Source organism: Carcharhinus amblyrhynchos, chromosome 14 (assembly GCF_965287045.1).
Source record: "Carcharhinus amblyrhynchos chromosome 14, sCarAmb.v2.hapA, whole genome shotgun sequence".
Lineage (NCBI taxonomy): Eukaryota > Metazoa > Chordata > Chondrichthyes > Carcharhiniformes > Carcharhinidae > Carcharhinus > Carcharhinus amblyrhynchos.
In genome coordinates, this window is record NC_137337.1 from 42,541,197 (window position 1) to 42,566,548 (window position 25,352).

At 38.1% G+C, this 25,352-nt stretch overlaps 1 protein-coding gene across 1 annotated transcript in view; it reads left to right on the forward strand.

Annotated features, from left to right (window-relative positions):
- The window catches only part of daam1a (dishevelled associated activator of morphogenesis 1a), an 88,332-nt gene that overhangs the window by 25,911 nt on the left and 37,069 nt on the right, over positions 1–25,352 (forward strand). Inside the window, exons 3-16 of the mRNA XM_080202793.1 lie at positions 5,311–5,382; positions 9,801–9,895; positions 10,368–10,701; positions 12,509–12,619; positions 13,929–14,032; positions 14,109–14,175; positions 14,276–14,393; positions 15,554–15,692; positions 15,841–15,899; positions 16,518–16,705; positions 16,952–17,266; positions 17,592–17,699; positions 20,078–20,107; positions 24,510–24,616. Of these exons, the coding sequence (XP_080058919.1) occupies positions 5,311–5,382; positions 9,801–9,895; positions 10,368–10,701; positions 12,509–12,619; positions 13,929–14,032; positions 14,109–14,175; positions 14,276–14,393; positions 15,554–15,692; positions 15,841–15,899; positions 16,518–16,705; positions 16,952–17,266; positions 17,592–17,699; positions 20,078–20,107; positions 24,510–24,616 (1,847 nt within the window). The remainder of the gene's footprint in view (positions 1–5,310; positions 5,383–9,800; positions 9,896–10,367; positions 10,702–12,508; positions 12,620–13,928; positions 14,033–14,108; positions 14,176–14,275; positions 14,394–15,553; positions 15,693–15,840; positions 15,900–16,517; positions 16,706–16,951; positions 17,267–17,591; positions 17,700–20,077; positions 20,108–24,509; positions 24,617–25,352) is intronic.

The following is a 25,352-nucleotide window of genomic DNA, read 5'->3' on the forward strand; positions in this document are numbered from 1 at the left end:
AATGTGAGCAATATTCCTCTTAAACTTTTCAAAATCAGTGAGTAACACACAGGCCTATGTGCTGGTACTTGAGTCGCCTGTCCTTGAGTCTCTGGAGGGAGAGAGAGGGGGACCTATTCCCCTGGAAGGTTCCAAACTGCAGCCTTCAGAAAGGGAGGCATCTCTTGCTTCTGTCAGAACCTAGTGGTAAATACCTGCTTTTCCCTATCATTTTTAGCTTCTCCTCTTAACCACATGACTGCCTCTATCTGTCAACCTAATGTAAACCCTACTGGGAAAACCAAGTAAAATACATTAATTCATATTAAAGCAAACACATCCCTAGCTTAAAAATCAAGCCTGCATTCTCTGCATGTGAGCTGCCTGCTTTGCTGACAAATCGGCACCATGTAAAACAGAACTGAATTTTAAACATACATCTCACAAGAAACATGACACAAATAGATTTCTTAAAAGCATGGTATCATTACAGTAGAATCACACAATTTTGTCTCATCTCAACACATCTGCTTCTGAAACTCTTATTTATGCTTCGTTACCTCTAGACTGGGCTTCCCTAAAACAAACTCTGGAGAAAGAATAGAGCCAGGGTTTCAAGTTGTGCCATCTTGACTCAATGTTGGCTCTATTCTCTCTCTCCACAGATGCTGTCAAACCTGCTGAGATTTTTCAGCATTTTCTGTTTTTGTTTTAGACTCCACCATCTGTAGTATTTTAATTTCCTCTAACACAAACCTGGCTGCCCTCCCACATTCAGTCCTCTGTAAACTTGATGCTATCCAAAATTCTGCCAGGATAGTTACTTGCGTCAAGCCCCTTTCACCCATTTCCCTTGGGTTTACTGTCCTATGTTGGCTCCTGGGCATGCAATGCCATAATTTTTTTGAATTCTTAATCTTGTATTCAATTTCTTCATCACCTTTCCCTCACCTTTCCCTATCTCTATAATCTCTTTCAGTTCCACAATGCTGAGATGTATGTTTGCCTAAGCTCTTTGATTTTAATTTTAATTGTCTCACCTTTGTCAGTTATCTTCAACTGTCTAGATGCTAAGGTCTGGAATGACCTTCCTGAACTCTTCTGCCTCTACCTTCCTTTCTCCTCCTCTTAAGGCACTCCATAATACCTACCTTTTGATCAAGCTTTTAGCCAACTGCCCCAATATTGTTTATATGGCTTGGTGTCTATTTATACTGCTTAATGTTCCTCTGAAGTGCCTTGGAATATTTCCTTTCATTAAGGACACTATATAAATACATGCTATTATTGAATTTCTGTAAATTAAGTTTGATTTGCAAATTATAAATTCTTTATGAACATAAAAATTAATTACAAGTTGGAAACAAAAGAAAATATCAACATTATGATTTAAATTTAAAAGTATGTTACTGGACATGGTCAGTATGGATAGATATTATATCCATCTTTCAGTTCTTAACTATAGCGCTCAAACCTGTGATACAATTATTGTTTTTCTTCCAAATGCCAAGTAAAATTTTATTTCTAAGTTGGTTTGTATTTTGCCATTCTAATATTTTAACATATGCACCTATTTGCTATTGGTTACTGGTGTTCAATTGTTTTAGTTTATAAAAAAAAATTGGTCAAGAACTATGAATATTCAAGAGTATTATTCAGCGTAATCTGGCAAACATACAGTCAGTCAATAAACTGCTTGGATTGTTGCCATTCTAAAAGAAGTTCCCTTGAGAGGCCACATGTTGGTTGCGGTTCATTTAAGCATTACAACAATTGCAGTTAGTGTTGGTAAGATGTGAAGATTAGCCAAAGGAGTAAAAGTGAGTGTTGTGAAGGGAGTAAAATGTATATTCCATTACTTTTTTCATAAAAACAAACTTTTACCGAAGTATTGATTTCAGTGGGCTTCACAAAAATTAATTTGTTAAAAATCATCCAGTCTATAAAATAATTATTTTAATTACATTTGGGTTACTTCCATGTTTTCGTTTTCCTGAAAGGAACTTGTGTTTGTGAAGAAAAATTGATGGATCCCCCAGGGTTCTGCCTCCTTGGCACTGCCCCATGCCTGATGGGGAGTGCCAAGGTGTCCTCTGGGCAATTGACAGGATTTCCCCTTCCCATTGTGCCTCTCAAGCATCGCAACAGGCTGAGATACAATAGCGAGTGCTTTTGTGATGTTTGCACTGACAGATCGGTGCGTATGCAGTGGCCCGCTCAGTACTCTGCTGCCAGCCTCAAGTGGGAATAGGCTCCCTGCTTTCCAGAAGGAATCACACTGAGGTACTCTGCATTACACAGTACGTCAGAGATTCATTCTGGTAAATACACTCAAAAAAAATGAGTGGTAAATACTCCTGTTTTCCCACCCGTTGAGCACTTAGTTTTGTTTTGGGAGAATCTTGGCCACTATGTTCATCAGCTGAATTCCAATGACATTGCATGTTTTTAGTTGAAAACTGTAACTGTCATTGTGTTGCTATTTCCTACGTTCTTCTGTATCTCTCTCTTTCTTCTTCTTTATTTTAATTTCCTTTTGGGTGCCTGTTCTGCTATCAAAAACCTTGGCCGTAACCATCTATCACCTTCGACCTTCATCTTTTGAAGGGTGGGTGGCATGAAAGGCCCCTTCACCCTTAACCATTTTCTTCCAATAGTGCTTTCCTAACCCTCTTCTCATAGGCTCATTTTCTTTCCAACTCCCACTCGTTGGTATGAAACTGTAGAAATGTTTCAATCAGTCAACAAATATGGAAAATAAACAATCAGATCACAGATGGGCAGAAATCTGATGATTCTGTAGAGTATCTAGAGTCCTTGGTTTGAAATTGCATAAGCTGTGATGAGGATTTTTGTCTTGATGCCTTTCATCAGGAATACCACACACAGGTGATTTGATTAGTGTTGGGATGATTTATATAAGTGGAGTGGTAACTTTAAAATATTGAGTTTTTACAGAACTTTTGTCAGAGGTTGTTCTCCTGTAAGTTTGCATTAGCAGAATACTTTGCCTAAAGTCTTGTTTTCTAGGTTTCCACTTAAGATAAACTTTCACTCCTAATCAGCACAGACGTTGTACCATAGTTTAGAAAATCCTTCAGGCATTTAATGTGATGAGAACTGATGTGCCTCCAATTATTTTCAAAAATGTCTCTACTTTGCATGTGAACACTTAGCACATCGATTTGTTTCTAAGCCCAGTTTTCTGTCAATGCATTTATTGTTACCGCTTTATAGAAGCAGTATTACTAAGCACAAATACCATCAACTCTGAATTTGGGAATTATAGCTTTTTTGAATTTGCTCATGGGTTGAAAGCATTGCTAGTATGACCAGCAATTATTGTCTATCTCTAATCACAATTAACTGAGCAGCTTGCTAGGCTACTTTAGAGGTCATTTGCGAATCAACCACAGTGCTGGAAAGTCACACTTGTAAGAAGCCTCACAACTCCACTCAGTCCAGACGAACTCCCACCCACCTGACGAAGTTCCGAAAGCTAGTGGCGTTTGCTACAAATAAACCTGTTGAACTTTAACCTGATGTTGAGAGACTTCTTACTGTGCTTTCCCCAGTTCAAAGCCAGCATCTCCACATCATGAGTCACACTTGGCCAGACCTGGAAAGGATGGCAGATTTCCTTTACTGAAATGTTGTAATCTGGGTTTTTTATGACAACCTGGTAGTTTATGCACTCCCTTGGTACTCTAGCTTTTTATTCAAAATATGCTTAATGACATTGAAATTCCCAGCTCCCATGCTGGGATTTGAATTCATTCCTCTGAATCAAGGCTGCTAGATTACCAGTACTGTAACATAACCATTCTACTAGTTTTGGGATTTTGACTCCATGCTAAGCTCAAGAAAATTCTTGTCAGTTGATATTGGCAAAAAGAAGTTACTAATTTAGAATGTAAACTAACAAGGTTTATTGGACAACAAAGATTAATACATAACTTTCTACTTGTTGATTCATAGCCTGAGACGCACTTTCCCTTGGATCCCGGGACTTCTGGGGTCTTTGCCGCTTGGTTCCTTGAACTTGGTCTTTTGTGACATTTGTTGAAGTTGTAACTTTGCCAACTTATCATGCAAATTCTCTTACAGTTGTAAGACTTCAACTTTTAATTTCCCAGTTTACCTTATTTGCTTTAGCCTTTAACATGTTTCATAACTGTGATTGCATTCTCTCGTGTTTACAAATCAAAAACAGCTTCCAATTACGTGACTCTGGTTTCTAATTCTGATCTAGATTTCGTACAGAAAACCCTAACCTCAGGGATATTTATGTTGGTCACTTCTGGATTCTTACAGCAATCCTCAACCTATGACAGTCACCTGACAACTAGCAATGTCCTCCACAAATGCTAACTTCCTAGCAGGTGTCCTACTATTAACTTCTAACTTTGTCACATGGCAAGAGCCCCCTTAGCAATTGTCCAGAGGCAAAGGCTATCTCCTGTTAAGTATCCAATTTTTACACGTTTTGCAACATTCAGTCTAGGTTGTGCATCTGTGTCAATACCACTAATAACATCTAATTAAATATTTGCAATTCTTCACCAAAGAATGCTTCAGGGGCCTCTATAACATGCAATCCTTAGCTTGCACTCTTTAATGTGCATTCTTTTTCCCCTGGAGTTTCAGAGTAGGGTTTGATTTGGTTAATTGATGAGAGCCAGAGTTATGTGACAGGGAGAAGCTAAGTTTACAGAGAAAAACAGTTAGATTTTTGCTTGGCTTTGAAAAGAGCAAGAGATCTCTCTCTTTGTCTCTCTCTCTTTCTTTCTCTCTCTCTCTCTCTCTCTCTCTCTAAAGTAGTTTAATGAGGGTTTAATTCCAGCCCTCTGTCCGTTCTTCTAACCAATCAGCATCCCAATCTTGGCTTCTGTTTACTGCTAATGCTAAATTCATTGGAACGCAAATGTGCAAATGTCTTCCAACTATAGTTCTCCGATAGGTAGTAGCTATTTTCCCTGATAGTTTGTGCAATGTATTGGCTAGCTAGTCACTGAAATGGTTATTAGACCTGAGCTTGATTCTGTTCTCATTGTAATTTAATCACACAAGATAGTACTTGGGAACAACAGCCCTGGTAGAGTTTTTGATTGTAGTCCAGAACTATGCTGCAATTTTAACTTTGCCAGCTGAGAATGGTTAACTTGGCATAGACCAGAGATCAATCCCGGAATTTGCATACTTGGTGACATTTACCCTATGTATTATTGGGAAAAGTTCAATCTTTTCATAATGAATTCTTCCATTCCTCCCCTTCCAAAATATAGTTTGTATGAATGTGATGGTAATTTGTGAAATCTGTCTTTTGTTTAGGAACAGGAAGAAAATAAAGGAGCCACAAGCTGGCCTGAGTTTTACATCGATCAGTTGAACTCTATGGCAGTCGTGAGTACCTGTTTAATGTTTCTCTATGTTTATAAACTAATTTATTCATTGAGTGGACGCACTCCGTTAATACTTTTCTGCAATGCATTTTGCTATACAAAGAAGCTGTTTAAAAAGTCCTTGAATGAATTGGGCTGGGAAACAACTATTCAACTGCAACTCAATTTTTAAAATGTTAAGTTTCTCTCACTATTAACTTTTTTTTCAAATTCCTAGAGCACTTTTGCACCTTCAACTTTAAGCTGTAAGAGCTTTGACCTCCCAAAGATAACCCTAATCTTGCTTCATATTCCTGGTTTTAAATGTATTCACTAGGGTCAGAAGATCAAGATATTTAAGCACTGGGGCTGAAAACTACTTGGTTAACACAATCTTCCTCTTGAAGGGTAGATTTTGCACACTTGGCTGTGTGAACGGCAGATATTTACCACCATTGCTCAAATATGCTTTCCTTGAATTAACCACTACATTTTTTTTCTAAACAATTTTCTCCTTTCCTGAAAATATTGAGGGTCGAATTCCTTGGATACCAATATACGTCTGGTGCCTCATTCAAAATATGTTGAGAAATATGTTAACCTTGCCCAAGAGTATCAATAAGTGATTTAATCATAATGGAGAAACCAAGCTTAATATGACCTTGTGCAATATCGGCACATGCATCTCTGGAAAGGCCATTGGATATCAAACAAAGTAGAAATTTGGACTTGTCCTTTCAGACCAGGGGTGCAAAATCAATTATAATATCCCTACCAGCTGAAATCAGAAAAAATCTGTATAGATCATGGTTTGAACCCAAGTCCTTCCTGATCGGTACAGTCCAGCTTCCCACTAGATAACTGTTTGAACCACTGCAGGTTCCCAGTGTTATGCTTTTTGTTATGGTTTTCAGATTGGGTTGTTACCAAGTTGTATCTGGCCTGTATCAAAGTGCATAGTACACCAACTAGAATCGATGAGATTTGCACTGGAAATGTTTATCGTGATGGATTATTTTTGACGTCACTTGGTACAACTTTAACATTATTTTGATATGCCTTGGGTTTGCTTCCATTTATGCTGCACTGTAGTGGCACTTGGTTTTGCTGCTGATCTTGAATTTAAGGTTGGGTTTGAAGGAGAAAGGAATCACAAAGTCAGCTTTTAAATTTCAAAGGGGTGAGGAATGATTTGAACACAGCAAACTGCAATGAACCACAGACAGATAAGAAATATTCAAAGTATTTGGTACATTACAAAATCAGCACTCGTCTCCAACAAATATAGGCTTTATTTGTGTAGTTAGACAATCACAGTCAACAGCAAAGCTATCAAGCTATAAAAGATAAGCTATTAGTGCTCTCAAATGCGCAGAAAACTGGAAATTCAGCAGACTGGATGAGGTTTAAAAAGAAATATGAAAAGATTTTGGAGCAAATATCAAAATCCTTATAATAAATGAGAAAATAGTGGTAAGGGTGCATTAAAGATACAGGTGAGACTATAATTGACAGGAAACAACATACTAGTTAAATGAATATTGTAGGAAAAGGATCACAAACCAGCAATTGTAATCACCACATCATTGGCAGCCATGGCTATGGCTGTCCTGGCTCTACACCCTGGAAATTCCTCCCTAAACCATCTCTACCCCCTTCCATTTAAGACTCTCCTTAAAACTCCACCTATGGCCCGCTTGCCTTTGCATCTCCTAATGTGGCACAGTGTTAAACCTGTTAAGTGCCGTAAAACGCTTGTTAGTACAAAATAACTGAGAAATAAGTCAAGGAGAGACATTTAGTGGATTAATACAAATTTTGGATAAAAGAATAATGATGAAAATAATGGAACTTAAGATGTACAACCCTCTGGGACATGATGGTTTTCACTTCACAATATTAAAAAAAAAAATGAGCAAATTGTAAATCCATATGTAATGATCTCCAATGACCTGTTTTTTTTTCACCCAGCTTTATGGCTGAGGTAACAATGGGGAGTTCTATATCCCAGTTTGAGATGATACTAAGGAGGCACTGAGTTGCCTAGATTAGGGCACAAAATAGTAAAGAAATGTAGACAGAGCAAATGAGAGTATGAAGCTATAGAAAGTGGGAGTTTAGTGTGAGGTCATCCCAAATAATTTCTTAATTGAAGCTGTGCTGGCGCAAAGATTTGTTACACAAGTGATCGGATTCAGAAAATTATTAAAAAGGTTATGAAATGCTGGTCTTTAGCAGAAGGATTGAAATACAAAATTGAGTATGTAATTCTTATGTTGTACAAGGCCACATTTGAGTACTGTATTCATTTCTGGGCACCAAACCTCAGGAAGGATGTATTGGTATTGGAAGCGGTAAAGTGCAGGTTCGCTAGCATTATGCCTGGGTGCAAAACATGGGAGCAGATTGCATAAACTTGGTTTGCATTCCATTCCAGTTGGAAGTTTGGGTCTGATCTAATTGAGGTGTTTAAAATGATAAAGGCATTTGTTGGTTGGATATAGTGAAACTGTTTTGCAGGTGGAGGAATCCAGAACAATGGGCCATATTCTTAAAATTATAACCAGGCTAGACTGGAATCAGAAATGTTTTCAGAAAAAAGTCAGTTGAAATCTGGAACTGTTCCTGGAAAAGAAACAGTTAATTGAAATCTTCAAGTGAGATTAATTTTTCTATTAGTTGATGTGGGATATGGAGCAAAAGTGGGTAAATGTAGTGGTTAGAAATTAGCTATGATCAAATTGAATAGTGAAATGAACTTTGAGGGCTGAATGGCCAGTTCCTGTTCCAGTCTTCAAAGAAACAAATGCATGTGGGGTGACTGTAGTGTAGTAGTGATGTCACTGAGCTAGTAATTCAGAGTCCCAGGCTAAAGCCCTTGGATGTGGGTTCAAATTCCACTATGGCAGCTGGTTGAATGCAAATTCAATTAATAAATCCAGAATTGAAACTTAGCCTCTGTAATGATGAACATAAAATGGTCATTGTTGTCAAACCCCATCAGGTTCACTAGATTTTCTTCCCTAAAGTTCATTAAAGTCCTTAACTGGCCTGGGCCTACATGTGTCGCCAGACCCATATCAATGTGACTCCTGAAAGCCAGAGCTATTCAAGAGCAATTAGGAATAGAGAATAAGTGCTGGCCTTGTCAGTAATGCCCACACCCCATGATTTTTTTTATTAGTATCTTGAATTTATTTATGGAATGCTAAATGTGTTCTCCTAGTGCCAATAAAATGCATTTTGTTAGCGATCCCAATTGACTTCCCTCATTAATTTGCTCTTGACTGAATAATGAAAGTGACCTAATTACTTAGGTTTGATATTTGTCTCTCCTCTGCATTTCCATACCACCCCAAGCCCATAAATTAGAGATGCTTCGTATTAAGAAGTCTTAATTAAATAACTAAATAATGCCGATATTGAAAAAATAATTGGAGCACTGTGGTAAGACCACACTTGGAATACTGTGTACGGTTCTGGTCACCCTATTATAGAAAGGATATTATTAAACTAGAAAGAGTGCAGAAAAAAATTACTTGGATGCTACCAGGACTGGATGGATTGAGTTATAAGGAGAGGCTAGATAGACTGGGACTTTTTCCTTTGGAGCATAGGAGGCTTACGAATGGTCTTATAGAGGTCTATAAAATAATGAGGGGCAGGGATAGCTAGATAGTTAATACCTTTTACCAAAAATAAGGGAGTCTAAAGCTAGAGGGCGTAGGCTTAAGGTAAGAGGGGAGAGATACAAAAGGGTCCAGAGAGGCAATTTTTTTCATATAGACTGGTGAACATCTGGAACAAGCTACCAAAGATGGTAGTAGAGGTGAGTACAATTTTGTCTTTTAAAAACTGTTTAGACAATTATGTGAATAACATGGCTATTGAGCAATATGGGCCAAATTCAGGCAATTGGGACTAGCTTAGTCGTTTTTTTAAACAAAAGGCATGGACAAGTTGGGCTGAAGGGCCTGTTTCTGTGTTGTAAACCTTTATGACCATGACACTTCCATTATGGATTTCCTGATAACTCGGTGCTGCTTAAGCTGGTGGCCATGTTTCAGCCCCCAGAGCTATTCTGTGCTGGCTACTGCTGTGTTGCATTAAATGGATCCATTTAGACCAAGTTATTTAATGTAGCTTTTTAATGTCAGGGAGAAGTTTGGGTTATATGTTGGAAAAAAGTGGTGTTTTGTTTTCCCTACACACCTTTCTTGTATCAGCCATTCAAGGTGACCTTGATGGTTGTGCAGAATTGCAGTACAGACTCCTATGATTTCACCCTGGAGATTGAGAAGCAGAGGCGTTAGTCATAAAATTATCACAAAAAATGGATAAACATGGTGTCAGCAGATGTGCTCATTTTCATCAGTTTTCACATGCTGTAATAATAAAATGAAGAATTTGTGAGCTGACCATTATTTTCTTTTTTTTTAGAGAAAATCACTCTTGGCTTTGGAAAAAGAAGATGAGGAAGAAAGGAATAAAACCATTGAGAGTTTGAAAACCGCACTAAGAACACAACCAATGAGGCAATTTTATTTTTGATCTATAATTGTGATTGTGTATTAAATAAATAATTCAGAACTTTAATTTGAATTAGTTGCAGTTGATTTCTATAACATGCTCTTGTGGATAAAATGCTTATTTAGGCTCTTAATTTGCTCTGTTCAATTTGTGTTGGCCGGTCAGTATAAGGAGTACAAAGCTTTTCAGAGGTGACTTTTGTTATTTCGTTTGACTAAGATTGCTGTATCATGAAAACTGAAAAATTACATTATGCTGTTAGGAACCTCCATTTAAACTACTTAGTTGCTTAAAATTATCTGAAAATGAATAGTACTCTACCCGCCTGCCCCACCCAGAAGCATAGTTTTTCCTGATGCAAATAACTTTAACTGTTCATCTAGAAAGACACAAGTCTATTGTGTGTTTTAAGTTATAAAGGACCAACTGGATTATGTAATTTGCTTTTTTTGAATTTGATGTTCTTCTGTTTGACAGGTTTGTTACCCGGTTCATTGACTTGGATGGGTTAACATGCATTCTGAACTTTCTGAAAAGTATGGACTATGAAACATCAGAATCTCGAATACATACCTCACTAATAGGCTGCATTAAGGCATTAATGAACAACTCTCAGGGCAGGGCTCATGTTTTGGCTCATGTAGAGAGTATTAATGTAATAGCTCAAAGTCTTACAACAGAAAATATAAAGACTAAAGTAGCAGTCCTGGAAATTTTGGGTGCTGTCTGTTTGGTGCCAGGTGGTCACAAGAAGGTATTGGAGGCAATGCTGCACTACCAGAAATTTGCAAGTGAAAGAACACGCTTTCAGGTACAGTTTGTGCATAAGTTGTACATTTTCAGTTTGCAGTTCAAGTCAAATGGAATTAAGGCAATGCTAAATCATTTAAAGATCTGCACACCCACCCGTTAAAATAATTGAGGAATATGGTTAAGTCCGTTTCTCCTGACTTCCTGCAAAAAAAACCATCTGTCTAATTGCCTTTCAACTTTGTTGCCAGCCAATTGGAGCAGGGACATTTTATTCAGATATAATGCAGACTGATCAAAATGTGACAAATGTGCTGTTCATTATTGTTTTACCTCTAGATCCCTTAACTTTATAAATATAAAGCCTTTTATTACCAGATTGCGATTTGTGTAGTTTCTACGAATGGAAGTAATTTGTGAGTTTTCGTTCACCACTTCACAAATTACTTTTTAAAAAAGTAAATGATACGTTTTGCTTGAAATTTCAGTCTGACTTTCTAGTTCTGTAATTTAGATATTGAAGACATAGTTGTTCTTTTGTTTTTAATACATTATTGTACCACGTGCTAATGTGAATACATAAATATGCCAGGTAAGAATCTACTCATGCTTCCAACAGGGTCCATCTGGTATTTAACTTTTCTACTTTAAATTATACCTTTACAAAAATTTGCCTTTATGAATTGTTCTCCATCAACTTTCCTGATCTGACCATTCAATAGATTGTTTTGTAATTCTTATGAAGTTAAAAATGTCAATGTTGAAAAGTGACTTTGGACAATCGAATGAAGGGCCTAAGTGAGGAGCACTTGCTATCTATTGCAAAAATATTTTTCAGAATCTCATCAAAAAAATGCCTTGTAGGAGCAAGTATGATTTGTACCTACATGATCAGGAAAGTCAGATGTATCAGGTTGCGTAAAGAACCTTTATTTACATCTATCTACAGGCAGAGAGCTGTGTGAAGAGGCCAGGTTTGCCATCTCTTTTGCTGATTCAAAGCTGGCAATTCTTTACTCCATACTAAGTAGAGTTGGATATGACGGGATCAGCTGGGATGAGGAAAAACACATTGCCTTGTTGACTTTGTACATCGGCATAAAAGCATGAATAATCAGTGGCAGATGTGTGGTACTCTCAATTGTAATGACATCTAGTTTATGAAACAAATTTGATATTTCCATATCAAGATTCTGACACTTTATGGATTCCAAGAGGCAACTATTGCTCTTCCAAATTCCCCAATCAGGATTAGTCACACATTAGTAAATTGAAAAGGAGCGAACAATGTTAATAATTCATTGATATGAAGCAACACCTCAGAAGATCAGCGCAATATTAAAATTCTTTTTAGGAGATTGAAAAAGAGATAATTGATCATATGTGCTGTAATTTTCCCTTTATTAAAGCCTCAGTATATATTTTACAGTGACCTACTCAACATCAATATTCAGATTTTTTCATGCAATACAAAGGTGATGAAATGATTTGGAGAAATGTTTTAGACAGACTGGACAGAATTCTTTGGCCTCCCTGTAATATGTTTCTTGTGGCAGGGGGTGGATTTCTCATTGACTGCACCCTGTGGAGGGTATATGCTATCTGTGGAACTAGAAGGTTCCATCAGCACGAACAACTGGAGAATTCTGGACAATTTGTTGATCAGAATTTAGATTTTTGATTAAATTGCAATCCCTCAGGAGTGATAGAATTTGTTTTTCAATTTGAGATTACCATAGAAAAAGTAAAAACACTAGATACCTCAGTAATAGAAACTGGAAGTGGTTTTGTCACTTTTCAGTGTATTTTCTTGTCCCATACTATATTGTTTTCTTATCAAATTGTGTGGTTCATGTTCTCTCCTTCAGACATTAGTCAATGACTTGGACAGAAATACAGGAAGATACAAGGATGAAGTGAACCTAAAAACTGCCGTCATGTCTTTCATTAATGCTGTCCTAAGTCAAGGGTCAGGAGAGGTAAGTAATTTCACCTCGATTGTTCAGGGGGTTGATATTTCATGCATTTGTAGATGTTGACAGCACAGAAGGAGGTCATTCTGCCCATTGTGTCCACATTGATAAACAAAGATCTGATTACACTATTCCCAATTTCCAGCACTTGGTCCATAGCCCTGGAGGTTACGACAATGCAAGAGAATATCGAAATACTACTTAAATGTTATGAGAGTTTTTATCTCAACACCCTTTTAAACAGTGAGTTCCAGACTCCCACCACCCTCTGGGTGAAAAAGTTTCTCTTCCACTCACCTGTTACAGTTATGGCTCTCACCTTAACTCTATGCTTCCTGCTCATTAAACCCTCTACTAATGGAAAAAATGCATTCCTACTCATCCTACCTATGCCCCTCAATCTTGTATAATTATCAGGTCCCCTCTCGACCTTTGGTACTCATAGAAAATCAGTTCCAACCTATCCAATCTTTCCACATAGCTCAGGCCCTCCAACCCAGCCAGCACCCTAGTAAATCTCTTATGCACTTTCTCCAGTGCAATCATATCCTTCCTATAATGTGGTGACCAGAACTATACACAGTACTCCAGCTGTGACCTAACCAGTGTTTTACATAGTTCCAACATGAGCTCCCTGCTCATGTATTCTTTGCCTTGGCTAATAACTGCAAATATCCCATAGCCTTATCTACCTGCCCTGCTACCTTCAACGATCTGTGGATGTGCACTCCAGTGTCTCTCTAATGTCTGCACTTTGGGGTACTACGATTGAGTATAATCCTTTGCCCTGTTAGCCCTCCCCAAGTGGAATGCCTCATGTGTTTCCAGGTTGAATCCCATTTGCCACTGCTCTACCCACTTGACCAGTCTATTGATATCCTCCTGCAGTCTATGGGTATCCTCCTCACTATTTACCAACCTATCAATTTTCATGACATTCACTAACTTCTTGCATACTCATCATATTTAAGTGATAACAAATAACAAAGGCCCTGAAACAGAACCCCACTGGAAACATCCATTATCATTGCTCTCAGCTTCTTGTCTCTCGGCCAATTTGCCTTGGTTCCCATGGACCTCTACTTTTCTGACCAGTCTGCCATGGGCAACCTTATCAAAGCCTTACTAAGGTCCATGCCTATTGTGCACCAACTTCTGAGTGCAGTGTGAAATTACTTGTTATTGACTGATTCCACATTAATACCATCGCCAAGTTCCTTCCCACCCCACCCAATTAACAATTTAGATTTTTAAACCTTTATCCATGGAGAAAGGAACATCTGTTGTTACAGCGCTGTTTCTTTCATTTCAATAGGAAAGTTTGGATTTTAGAGTACATCTTCGATATGAATTTTTGATGTTAGGTATTCAACCCGTTATTGACAAATTACGTGAACATGAAAATGCAACTTTAGATAGGTGAGTGTACTTCAATTTTCAAAAATTGAAACAATTTTCTTGTGCCATTCTTGTACTAATTTTAATTATTTGATAGGCATTTGGATTTCTTTGAGATGCTAAGAAATGAGGACGAATTGGAATTAGCAAAAAGATTTGATATGGTGAGTAGATGAGTTGCTGTCCGTGTTGTATACAGTTTCAAAGTATGAAAATGAATACAAAGTTTGCCCTGTTAACTTATGACTGAACATATTACTTCAGGTCCACATTGACACGAAGAGTGCCACCCAATTGTTTGAACTGGTTAAGAAAAAGATCAGCTATACAGATGCATACCCGCACTTTATGTCAATTCTCCATCATTGTCTCCAAATGCCATGTGAGTATTGTACAACATTTTAAATTGCAAACTTCATTTTTTTTTCAGTTGAAGAACGTGAGGGGATTTTTTGGGGGCATCCCTCTGACGCCATTTATTAAGCTGAACTCAGCTAACACAGACTCATGAAAGACAGTATGCAGTTAAAGCCGTTCTTTATTGAGCAAAATGCATTGGGAGAGAGACAGCTGGAGGAACCCAACTTCTCTCCGTTACAGTACACGTGGAAAACAGATATATCTTTTTGAAGATTTTGTTTCTCCTACCCAACTTGTCACCTACACTGGATGATCCAATTACGTTAGTACACAGTATTTACGTTGGCCAATAGCATTCTACCTTGTAACAGAATTAGAAATTCATTGAACTTGGGCAGGTCCAAGGCTGTTCCTAATCACCTGCAAATCATGGGAACAGAGAGTCATTTCTTGGCTGGCTACATCTTATCAGTAGAAGCTGAATACTCCATTCATTTTAAAACCTTGGTTGCTTGCAGCTGCATGGTCTCCTACCAATAATATTCTATACCTTATTATTTCCAAAGAATGTGGCCTGTCTAATTCTTCTCATTTCCCGTTATGCTCTAGGGCAGGCTGCATCTTGGCCAATGCTTATAAGACGTTTGAAAATTCATTTTAAATCTACAGTACTATTTCAGAATTCTCTACCAGTGATTATTGTCTGCATAGACACTATACCTTTGCATGATATATAGGCTAGTCTACTTTGTTGTAATAGTCTTAAATCCCAGGGGTTTCTCTGCTTCTAAAAAGAGTAAATAAAATGCAAGGAAGTATAAAACTTGATCTGAAAATATGGTCAACCCATTAAATTAGTGTGACATTTTTGAAATATGTTTAAAATGAAATGACATGGTTCATTTAATCTGCTAGAACAGTACCAACATTTTCATTGTAACAATGTGCATCCTTAATGCTGTTGGATACCTAATCTTTTTCTCAATTGATTGTACTCATGCAGAAGCCTCAATAACATAACTATTCAAGTTTATGTTGTGGATTTATTTTTAAGTAGTACACCCTCACTTTTCTTTGTTGTTCATAGTATTTTCATTGAATGCTATTTCAACTGATTTGTGAATTCTGCTCCTGATTTCATTCCACTTTAATAGTTACCTCCTTTTGAATACCCTCCCCCAGATAAGCGAAGTGGAAACACTGTACAGTATTGGCTACTACTGGATCGAGTATTGCAGCAGATAGTTTTACAGAATGATAAAGGGCATGATCCTGACGTTACACCTCTGGAAAACTTCAATGTGAAGAATGTTGTTAGAATGTAAGTCTGGGTCCCTGTAGTGTTTTTGTTTTAGGATTACAGCATTAGAACATTTTATTTGTGAAGAATTTTACTTATGAAGAATATCATGTTCTTATTGTGTGCTGAAACTTTGTGACTTTTTAAAATCACTGTTCAATGTAAATAGGTTGGTTAATGAAAATGAAGTCAAACAATGGAAGGAACAGGCAGAAAAAATGCGAAAAGGTACGATCGTTATTCGCTTGAGAAATTTAGTGTTTTTAACTTTTTTTTGGCTCTGGGTATTCGGTGATCTGAATAGCTTTAAATGTAATTCTGCTTCCCCCACCAAATTTTCTTATTCTGTTAAAGGTGCTGACTGTTACTTAATCTGCCATTTTATAGGCATGAATATCCCCCAATAACTCCGAGTTATTCTTCATGCATAAATTTAGACTGTGAACAGGAGTGGACTATACATCATGTAGGTCCTCACAGCTAATGTGATATGCATGCATGCTCTTTAGCAATCCTTCAGCAGCAGTCAGTGAATAGCAACCACAAGCACAACCCCATGACTGACTATTCTCTTCCTATCTGTATCTCAAGGCTGTTGAGGATAAGTGTGACCCTGTAAAATCTGCACTATCTAAGATCAACTAACCTTGAACAGAACAGGATTTGAATTGGGATCCTCTATGGGGTTTTTTTTCTGGTAGGGCTTGGGTTTTTTAATCTAGTTTTGACAAACAACACCAAACATTATTTTAATAAAATCTAATTAATGGGAGCTATTGTTTCTATGAGGGGGGGTGTTTTTTTTTTTGCTGATCAATAATCTAAAAAGATTTCTCTTGATTATAGAGCACAATGAGCTACAGCAAAAACTGGAGAAAAAAGAGCGGGAATGTGAAGCTAAGACGCAGGAAAAGGAGGAGATGATGCAAACACTGAATAAAATGAAAGAAAAACTGGAAAGGGAATCTCAGGAGCATAAAGCTGCCAAGAAACAGGCAGCTGATCTTATGGCCCAGATCCAGGATCTAAGCAATGCAAGTTTCTACATGTAGTTATGCATGTTTTACCACTTGTTAAATGTAAACAGTACCACATTTGGTACTTTAGCTAATTGTAGTACACAGTTGAAAAGCCACATTTGGCCCTGGAGATAAGATGTTGAGAACATTAATATATTGATTAGTATGCTACAGTTGACCACAGAAGTGTTTGGAGCTCAGTGTTAAAATATGGACAGCTCTTCGTTTAACGTTTTCTTTGCAATTTTGCTTGAATTTTAGAGAGCAAGTTATTCTGGAGTTCCTGGTGGCCCCCTTTCAACGCCTGGAGCCCCTGGTGGACCACTACCACCTTCTGCACTTCCTCCAGTTGGGAATATTCCTGTTCCACCTGCACCTCCAGCACTTGGTGGATTGCTGCCAACTCCACCCCCACCCCCACCCCCACCCCCAGGTGGACCCCCTCCACCTCCAGGCCTGGCATTCTTGGGTGGTGTACAACCTCCTGGAGCCCCCTTGGGTCAAGGATTGAAGAAGAAAAATATTCCACAACCAGGAAATGCTTTAAAATCCTTCAACTGGTCCAAGTTACCAGAGGTGAGTTATGCACGATTAATGTTATAAGAAACAGTAGGATGTGCCATTTTTGGTTTTAATCTTGTCTAAAATTGTTTTATTTACTTTGACTGAATTTAGAGTTTATTGAGCTGTTGAGAGTAATTAATCTTCCCAATATTTCCAATTTTAAAATAAGGCTTAAATATGTGTACAATTACATGATCGATGTTCAGCAACAAATTGGAAATGTTATAAGAAACAGCAAGTTCATTTAATTTGAGGTCTGTTTTATAATTTCTGCACAATGATAATCTGCATTTTGAACCTTTCTTATAAACTTTAAAAAAAAAATTGCTTTTTGTAGGACAAAATTAAGGAAACAATCTGGGATAAAATTGATGATTTGAATGTTTTCAAAGTACTTGACTTGGAAGACATAGAGAAGACATTTTCTGCTTACCAAAGGCAACAGGTAACTAAAATGAATGAAGTTCCGAAGCAGGAATGAGCGATCAATGAATTATTCAATTATATTTGGTTATCTTGCTTTGTTCCTCCATATTGGATTACTATGAAATATGTAGTATCTATCTTTTAGCAATGGAACAGTACATTACTTGAATTCAGTAATGTTTAGCAGTTAAGCTAACATGCTTAGCTTAGTGATAGATGGACTAATTATTCAGCATGTTTCTAATAGTTACAGAATCCCTACAGTACAGAAGGATGCCATCTGGCCCATTGTGTCTGCACTGACAATCCCAACACCACCTATTCCCGTAACCCCACATATTTCTCTATTAACGCCGCTGACACTAGGGGGCATTTTTGTTTAAGCATGGCCAATCCACCTAACCGCATCTTTGGAATGTGGAAGGAATCCAGAGCACCGAGAAAATCCACGCCGACATGGGGAGATTGTGTAAACTCCGCACAGTCACCTGAAGCTGAAATTGAACCCTGGCCCGTGGCAGTGTGAGGCAGTAGTGCCCCTTCTGTTGTATCCACAGAAATGTGGCAGTATCAGCAAAATGATCTAAATTTTGTTTAGAATGCAAATCAGAAAGGACAGTTAGCAAATCAATATTGTGATACTGTGACAATTACCAATGCAGCACTGAAGCAGAGGAGATTCAACAGGCTTGAGGGTTTAATGGCCTACTTCTACTCCACTGTGTTCAGTGGAAGTTTTTTAAAGTTTGTTTTTGATTGGATACACATGCTATATAGCAAATGGTCACTAGATTGGTCCCTGGGATGAAGGAATTGCCCGTTGATCAGTTAAATTGAGTTTGTTCCGTGGAGTTTACGAGAATGAGGTGACATCACTGAAACGTACAAAATTCTGAGGGAGTTCGATAGGGTGGACGCTGAGAGATTGTTTCTGACAGTTGGGAAAACCAAAACACAGGGACTCAGCCTCAAAATAAGGGGCCAATTATTTAGGACTGAGGTGAGGAGAAATTACTTCAGTGTTGAGAGTCTTTGGAACTCTGAGGATGTCCTATCGATTGAAGGCTGAGATAAACCGGTTTTTGACCTCGCAGGGAAATGAGGAGTGGGTGAGAAAGTAGAGCTGAAGCTCAAGTTTGGCCATGAACTTGACTACCCATGTGGTCTACACATTTCTTCTGTTCTTGTGAAAGCTATGTTCTCTGCCTGCTAATACATTGATGAGGAGTAATTAATCAAAGATCCTCACTGAAAAAGAGAGAAATTAGAGGAAACCTGTTTATGCCCAAGAGTTGGTAGAGCATGAAATATTTGTGACCGTAGCACCTTTCTTTAAAAGTAAAATGAACAAAGTTAAACAAAAGAATCTAGTGGGCTACTCGGAGAACAGGATAATTGTAATTAGTTTTGTATTGCTTTCGGAAGATCAAGTGTAGTATCGACATGCTGTGCTTGGTTGAAGTCATTAGGTTACATTTTAGCTTCATTTGAAGCAATTTTTAAAAGTGCTGTCTCAGCCTTTTGGTCAAGATGAAAATGAGATCAAGCCTTGAAGGAGGAGCTATGCCTACCTCAATCAGCTTGGATCATGTAGATCAAGCCCAAGACAGGAGGTGAGAGCCCTGTCTTGTCAGCTTGGATCAGGAATGTCTCAACTTGTTGAGACTCTGAATTGGACTTGATTGGGTTGAATTGGAATAAAAGCAAAACAAAAGCTTCCTTTTATTCTAGAGTTGCTACATTTCCATTCATTTCAGCATATTTTTTCTGCTTAAAATTTTAAAAGCATTGTGCGAATCGCCTTTAAAGTTTTGCAAAAAGTACTGGTATTGCAGAAATGTTTGACTTTTTTAAATTCACTGATTTGCATGCTGTAGCTTGTTGCTTTATGATGAGCAGCATTACTGCTTATTACCCAACACGTTCAGACACTCTAAACCCTTTCAGCAATATGGGCATGTTTACAAGCTCCAGTAAAAATTACCAAAATGGCATTAATTTTCACAGGATTGAAGTGTTACAAATTTAAATAGTCCCTTAGGATCATTTTAATTTCATGTCCATTTTGATATTCTGTGCGCACACTATTGGATGTAGGTAATTTGATAACTTCAACAATGATGTTGTTATCTGAGTTCTGATAGAATGTGCACTCATCTGTAACTTCTACTGTGCCTGAGCTTCCTTGTAATGTTGAAAGGGTTATCTTTGGCAGATGGGTTCTTGCTTGATGCGCATACATCTCCAATCATACTTTTGTTTTGAAAATTCTTTACATTATTGTGCTGTGTCTATTATTTTGTTTCGCATTTTGCAACAATCGCTGAACTGCAATTTTTTTATTGCTATTAACTGATGCAACCTGTTATCCTCCTTTTGCCTTTGGCCTGCATTTAGGACTTCTTTCTGAGCAATCATTCCAAGCAGGTAAGCATGTGCTTTAATAAAGTGGAAGGAGTCTACTTGCATATAAATCACAGCATGAGATTTCTAATGGTGAAAGTATACATTTGAAGTTAGTGTATGTCACTGGTTTTATTGAGCATGATGTGGAGATGCTGGTGTTGGACTGGGGTAAAACAGAAAGAAATCCCATAACACCAGTTTAAAGTCCAAACAGGTTTATTTGTAGCAAAAGCCACAAACTTTCGGGACAGGTGGCTGGGCGTTCTGCCTGTTTGGACTTTAAACTGGTGTTGTGGGATTTCTTTCTGTTTTATTGAGCATGCTCAGCTGTACATTTGTATTGTAATCTGGAGTCAATTAATGCAATTTTTTGTCATCAAGTGAAAACGTTGCAACTGTATAAATGGGACTGAATAATTTATGATCAAAGACCACATCATTGTTATAACTGCTGCCTGAGTTTTGAATAATTTTGAAATTTTACCCATTGCCAAAATAGAGGAAGTAGAATGTTGTGCAGATTAATTTTATCTTGTTAAATTATTGGAGACAATAACTTTTCTTTGTGGTAATATGCATCGTGATCAGTAATAGTATTAACACAATCTGCACAAAGTTGAAATCCAAAGACTCGGTTAATTGCGTTAAGTACTCTTTAAAAGATAATGAAATCTGTGCTTTGCATCTAAATTTTTTAAGGACCTGAAATTGAAAAGTTCTATATTTTATGAATAAGTTATTGGTCGTACAGTAGTTTTATCTACTGAAAAAGGATGCAACCATTTTAAATTGATTTCTTACATTTGGACTTGTGTTCTACATTAAATCATAAGTTTATATTGATTTTTGATAATTGTATAACTATTGGATACAATATTAAACAAATAAAAGGCCTTATGTACAATTAAGTGCATTAAAGAGCCATGTGTGCAGATTCTTCTGAATTTACTCAAATCTTTAACCATTCTTCTTATCTACTTGCTTAGCCTTCAGAGGCACTTTGCGAAGTTATCTATGACATCTATCCAGTGTCCACCCTTGCACGCTTTGAGCAAGGGTCAGTGGATAGTGTTCAGAGGTGAATTCTAACTTGACTTTTCTCCCCCCATCATAGAACATAGAACATTTCAACGCAGTACAGGTCCTTCGGCCCTTGATGTTGCGCCAACCTGTGAAAACCAATCTAAAGCCTGTATTCCAATATCATCCATATGTTTATCCAGTGACTATTTAAATGCACCTTAATGTTGGCGAGTCCAGTACTGTTGCAGACAGGGCATTACTCTGAGTAAAGAACCTACCTCTGACATCTGTCCTATATCTATTACCCCTCAATTTAAAGCTATGTCCCCTTGTGCTAGCCATCACCATTTGAAGAAAAAAGCTCTCACTGTCCACCCTATCTAATCCTCTGATCATCTTGTATACCTCTAAGTCACCTCTTAACCACCTCCTCTCTAATGAAAATGGCCTCAATTCCCTCAGCCTTTCCTCATAAGACCTTCCCACCATACCAGGCAATATTCTGGTAAATCTCCTCTGCACCTTTTCCAATGCTTTCACATCCTCTCTATAATGTGGCAACCAGAACTGTACGCAATGCTCCATGTGCAGCTGCATCAAAGTTTTGTACAGCTGCAACATGACCTCATAGCTCCAAAACTCAATCCCTCTACCAATAAAAGCTAACACACTGTACACTTTCTTAACAACCCTATCAACCTGAGTGTCAACTTTCAGGGATCTATGCACAAAGACACCAAGATCTCTCTGCTCATCCACACTATCAAGTACCTTACCATTAGCCCACTTCTCTGTATTCCTATTACTCCTTCCAAAGTGAATCAGCTCACATTTTTTCACATTAAACTCTAATTGTCACCTCTCAGCCCAACTCTGCAGCTTACCTATGTTTCTCTGTAACCATCAGCATCCTTCCGCACTGTCCACAATTCTACTGACTTTAGTGTCATCTGCAAATTTACTAACCCATCCAAGTCATTTATAAAAATGACAAATAGCAGTGGCCCCAAAACAGATCCATGCGGTACACCACTAGTAACTGAACTCCAGGATGAACATTTCCCATCAACCATCACCCTCTGTCTTCTTACAGCTACCCAATTTCTGATCAAACCGCTGAATCACCCTCAATCCCATGCTTCAGTATTTTCTGCAATAGCCTACCGTGGGGAACGCTTTACTGAAATCCTACACCACATCAACTGCTTTACCCTCATCCACCTCTTTGATCACCTTCTCAAGAATTCAATAAGGTTTGTGAGGCAAGACATACCCTTCACAAAACCATGTTGACCATCCCTAATCAAATTATTCCTTTCTGATTATTATAATCCTATCTCTTATTATCCTTTCCAAAACTTTGCTCACAACAGAAGTAAGGCTCTCTAGTCTATAATTACCAGGGTTGTCTCAACTCCCTTTCTTGAACAAGGGTACAACATTTGCTATCCTCCAGTCTTCCAGCACTCATTTTGTAGATAATGACGACATAAAGATCAAAGCTAAAGGCTCTAGCCATGTCTCCGATGTTGTAGCCATTTCGAAGTCCCAGGTACCAACCCATGCTGCAAGTTCACCCACCTTATTCCGGATGCTCCAGGCGTTGAAGTAGACACACTTCAAACCTGCCTGCCGGTACACTCCTGTGACCTTATTTATGACCTCCTATTCCCAACCTCCTGTACACTGGAGCTACAATTCAGGTAGCCATCCCCCTACTGAATTAATTTAAACCTTCCTGAAGAGCATAAGCAAATCTCCCCCCAGGATATTAGTAGCCCTCTGGTTCTGGTGTAGACCATCCCATTTGTAAAGGTCCCACCTACCCCAGAATAAGCCCCAATTATCCAGGTATCTGAATCCCTCCCTCCTGCACCATCCCTGTAGGCACATGTTCAACTGCTCTCTCTCCCTATTCGTCGCCTTGCTAGCACGTGGCACAGGTAACAAACCAGAGATGATAACTGTTTGTTCTAGCTCTAAGCTTTCACCCAAACTCCCTGAATTTCTGCCTTACATCCCCATCTCTTTTCCTACCTATGTCATTGGTGCCTAGAGAATCCCTGCACTGACTGCTTCTTACTCCTTCTAACAGTCACCCAAGTATCTTCATTTCTAGGAGTAACTACCTCCCTGTAGCTTTTATCTATAACTGTCTCTGCCTCCCAAATGATCCTGAGTTCTCCAAAGACCTTTGTGGTCTTTATAGTTGAATTTCAATTAGATAGTTTATTTACCAGTGTACACGTTTCAATTCTTTTGAGGAATATTTTGCTAAAATTTGACAAAAATTACTGTGTTTTTACATCAACACTGGCAGCAACAACTTAGTTGTTGTCCATATGTGATACTCAATTAGTCAAACTGAGGAATTATATAACCTGTTGTAGAACGTCTAACCCTAAATTGTGCCGATATTGCCTTTAACCTTTTTTTAAAATACAGATTGCAGAGAACATAAAGCTTATTTATTAATGTCACAAATAGGCTAACACTGCAGTGAAATTACTGTGAAAATCTCCTAGTCACCTTACTCAGTATCTATTCGAGTACACTGAGGGAGAATTTAGCATGACCAGTGCACCTAACTAGCATGTCTTTCAGACTGTGGGAGGAAACCCAGGCAGACTGCACAGACAGTGATCCAAGCTGGGAATCGAACCCAGGCCCTGGTGCTGAGAGACATCAGTACTAACCACTGTGCTGCCCAACTTGATTTGTTCATAGAATCCCTACAGTGTAGAGGGAGGCCATTTGGCCCATGAGTCTGTACTGATCACAATCCCACTCAAACCCTATTCCCATAATCCTACATACTTACCCTGCTTATCCCTCTGACACTAGCATGATCAATCAACCTAACATCTTTGGACTGTGGGAGGAAACCAGAGCACCTGGAGGAAACCCACGCAGACACAGGGAGAACGTGCAAACATTCTGGGGCTGCAATTGAACCTTGGACCCCGGCACTGAGGGGCAGAAGTGCTAACCACTGTGCCACCTTGCCGTGTTGTGAAAGAGATTGAATTATTTTGTTGCATGTTGCTACTATGGTACATTATTCCTGTATAATAACATATTTGGTCTGACGTGGGTAATGAGGCCAGGGCACTAAGATCATCTTTACCTTAGTGAGAATACATTGATCAATGGGACTATCTTTCTGTTTGAAAAGTAAATTTGCATTTAGAGCTAATCGTGCTTGGAAATATCTTTTAATTATTTTTACCTTTTTAAAGTCTCAAACTTTTATAAACTATCTAAATGCCTCATTGTATTTGTCATCCCAATTTGTTTACAAATATGCTATGAACGTGGCCCATGAATAGAGCTTTACCTAGGCAATTAAGTATTCTCATGGTGCATTCAGCTTACTGTTATAATTTTTTTCGGCCCACAGAAAGAGACAGAAGCCAATGAAGATGCGTTTAATTCCACCAAGAAAGTCAAAGAACTGTCAGTAATTGATGGAAGAAGAGCCCAGAATTGCAATATTCTTCTATCCAGGTAATTGTTTTATAACAAATACAAGAAAGCATAAAGCTGTTAACAAATAGCTTGCACGTTATTATGAATTCCTAAAAGGGTTATAAGCTGTTAGAATGTTCTTTTATATTCATGTCAAGGTGTTACTGCTTTTATGCATTAACTCTAGAACATAGTATAAACTCACTTCACCCACTCTCCAGCAACTGCAATCCTGATTTGGAGAACCCTTCTTGCCTTCCCAGCCCCAGCTTTAGATGGGGAAGTTAATTCCCCTTCTCCAGATTTGGCAGCTTGAGACTTATGTATCCTTGGCACCTGTAACTCCATTGCTCATTTTACTTTATTTCAAAATGCACAAACATTGTTTATTTATGCTTGCTTTTCTATCAATGTTTCCTCTTCAGGGCACTGGCAATGTATTGCACTTGCAAACACACAATTTGAACTTTAAGCATCATCCTCATATTACAGGTTAATGAAATTAGTGTGAGTGTAGACACAACAGGGACTACAATTGGCTATAAAGTGTTTTTGGAGGCTATTAAAGAATTGCAGCAATATTATTCTTTATTTTTTCTGTAAATGTTTTGGCCACTGGTTGTGCAAGTGTTGTCCACTTGTAGCAACAGTCTCCCCAATCTCTCCTCCTCAGACAATCCCATCATCCCAGGAATTAATTTGCCCTTTCTAACTGCAGAACAGTATGAACATAACATAAGAAATAGGAGCATAGGGAAAATTTAAATGAAGACGT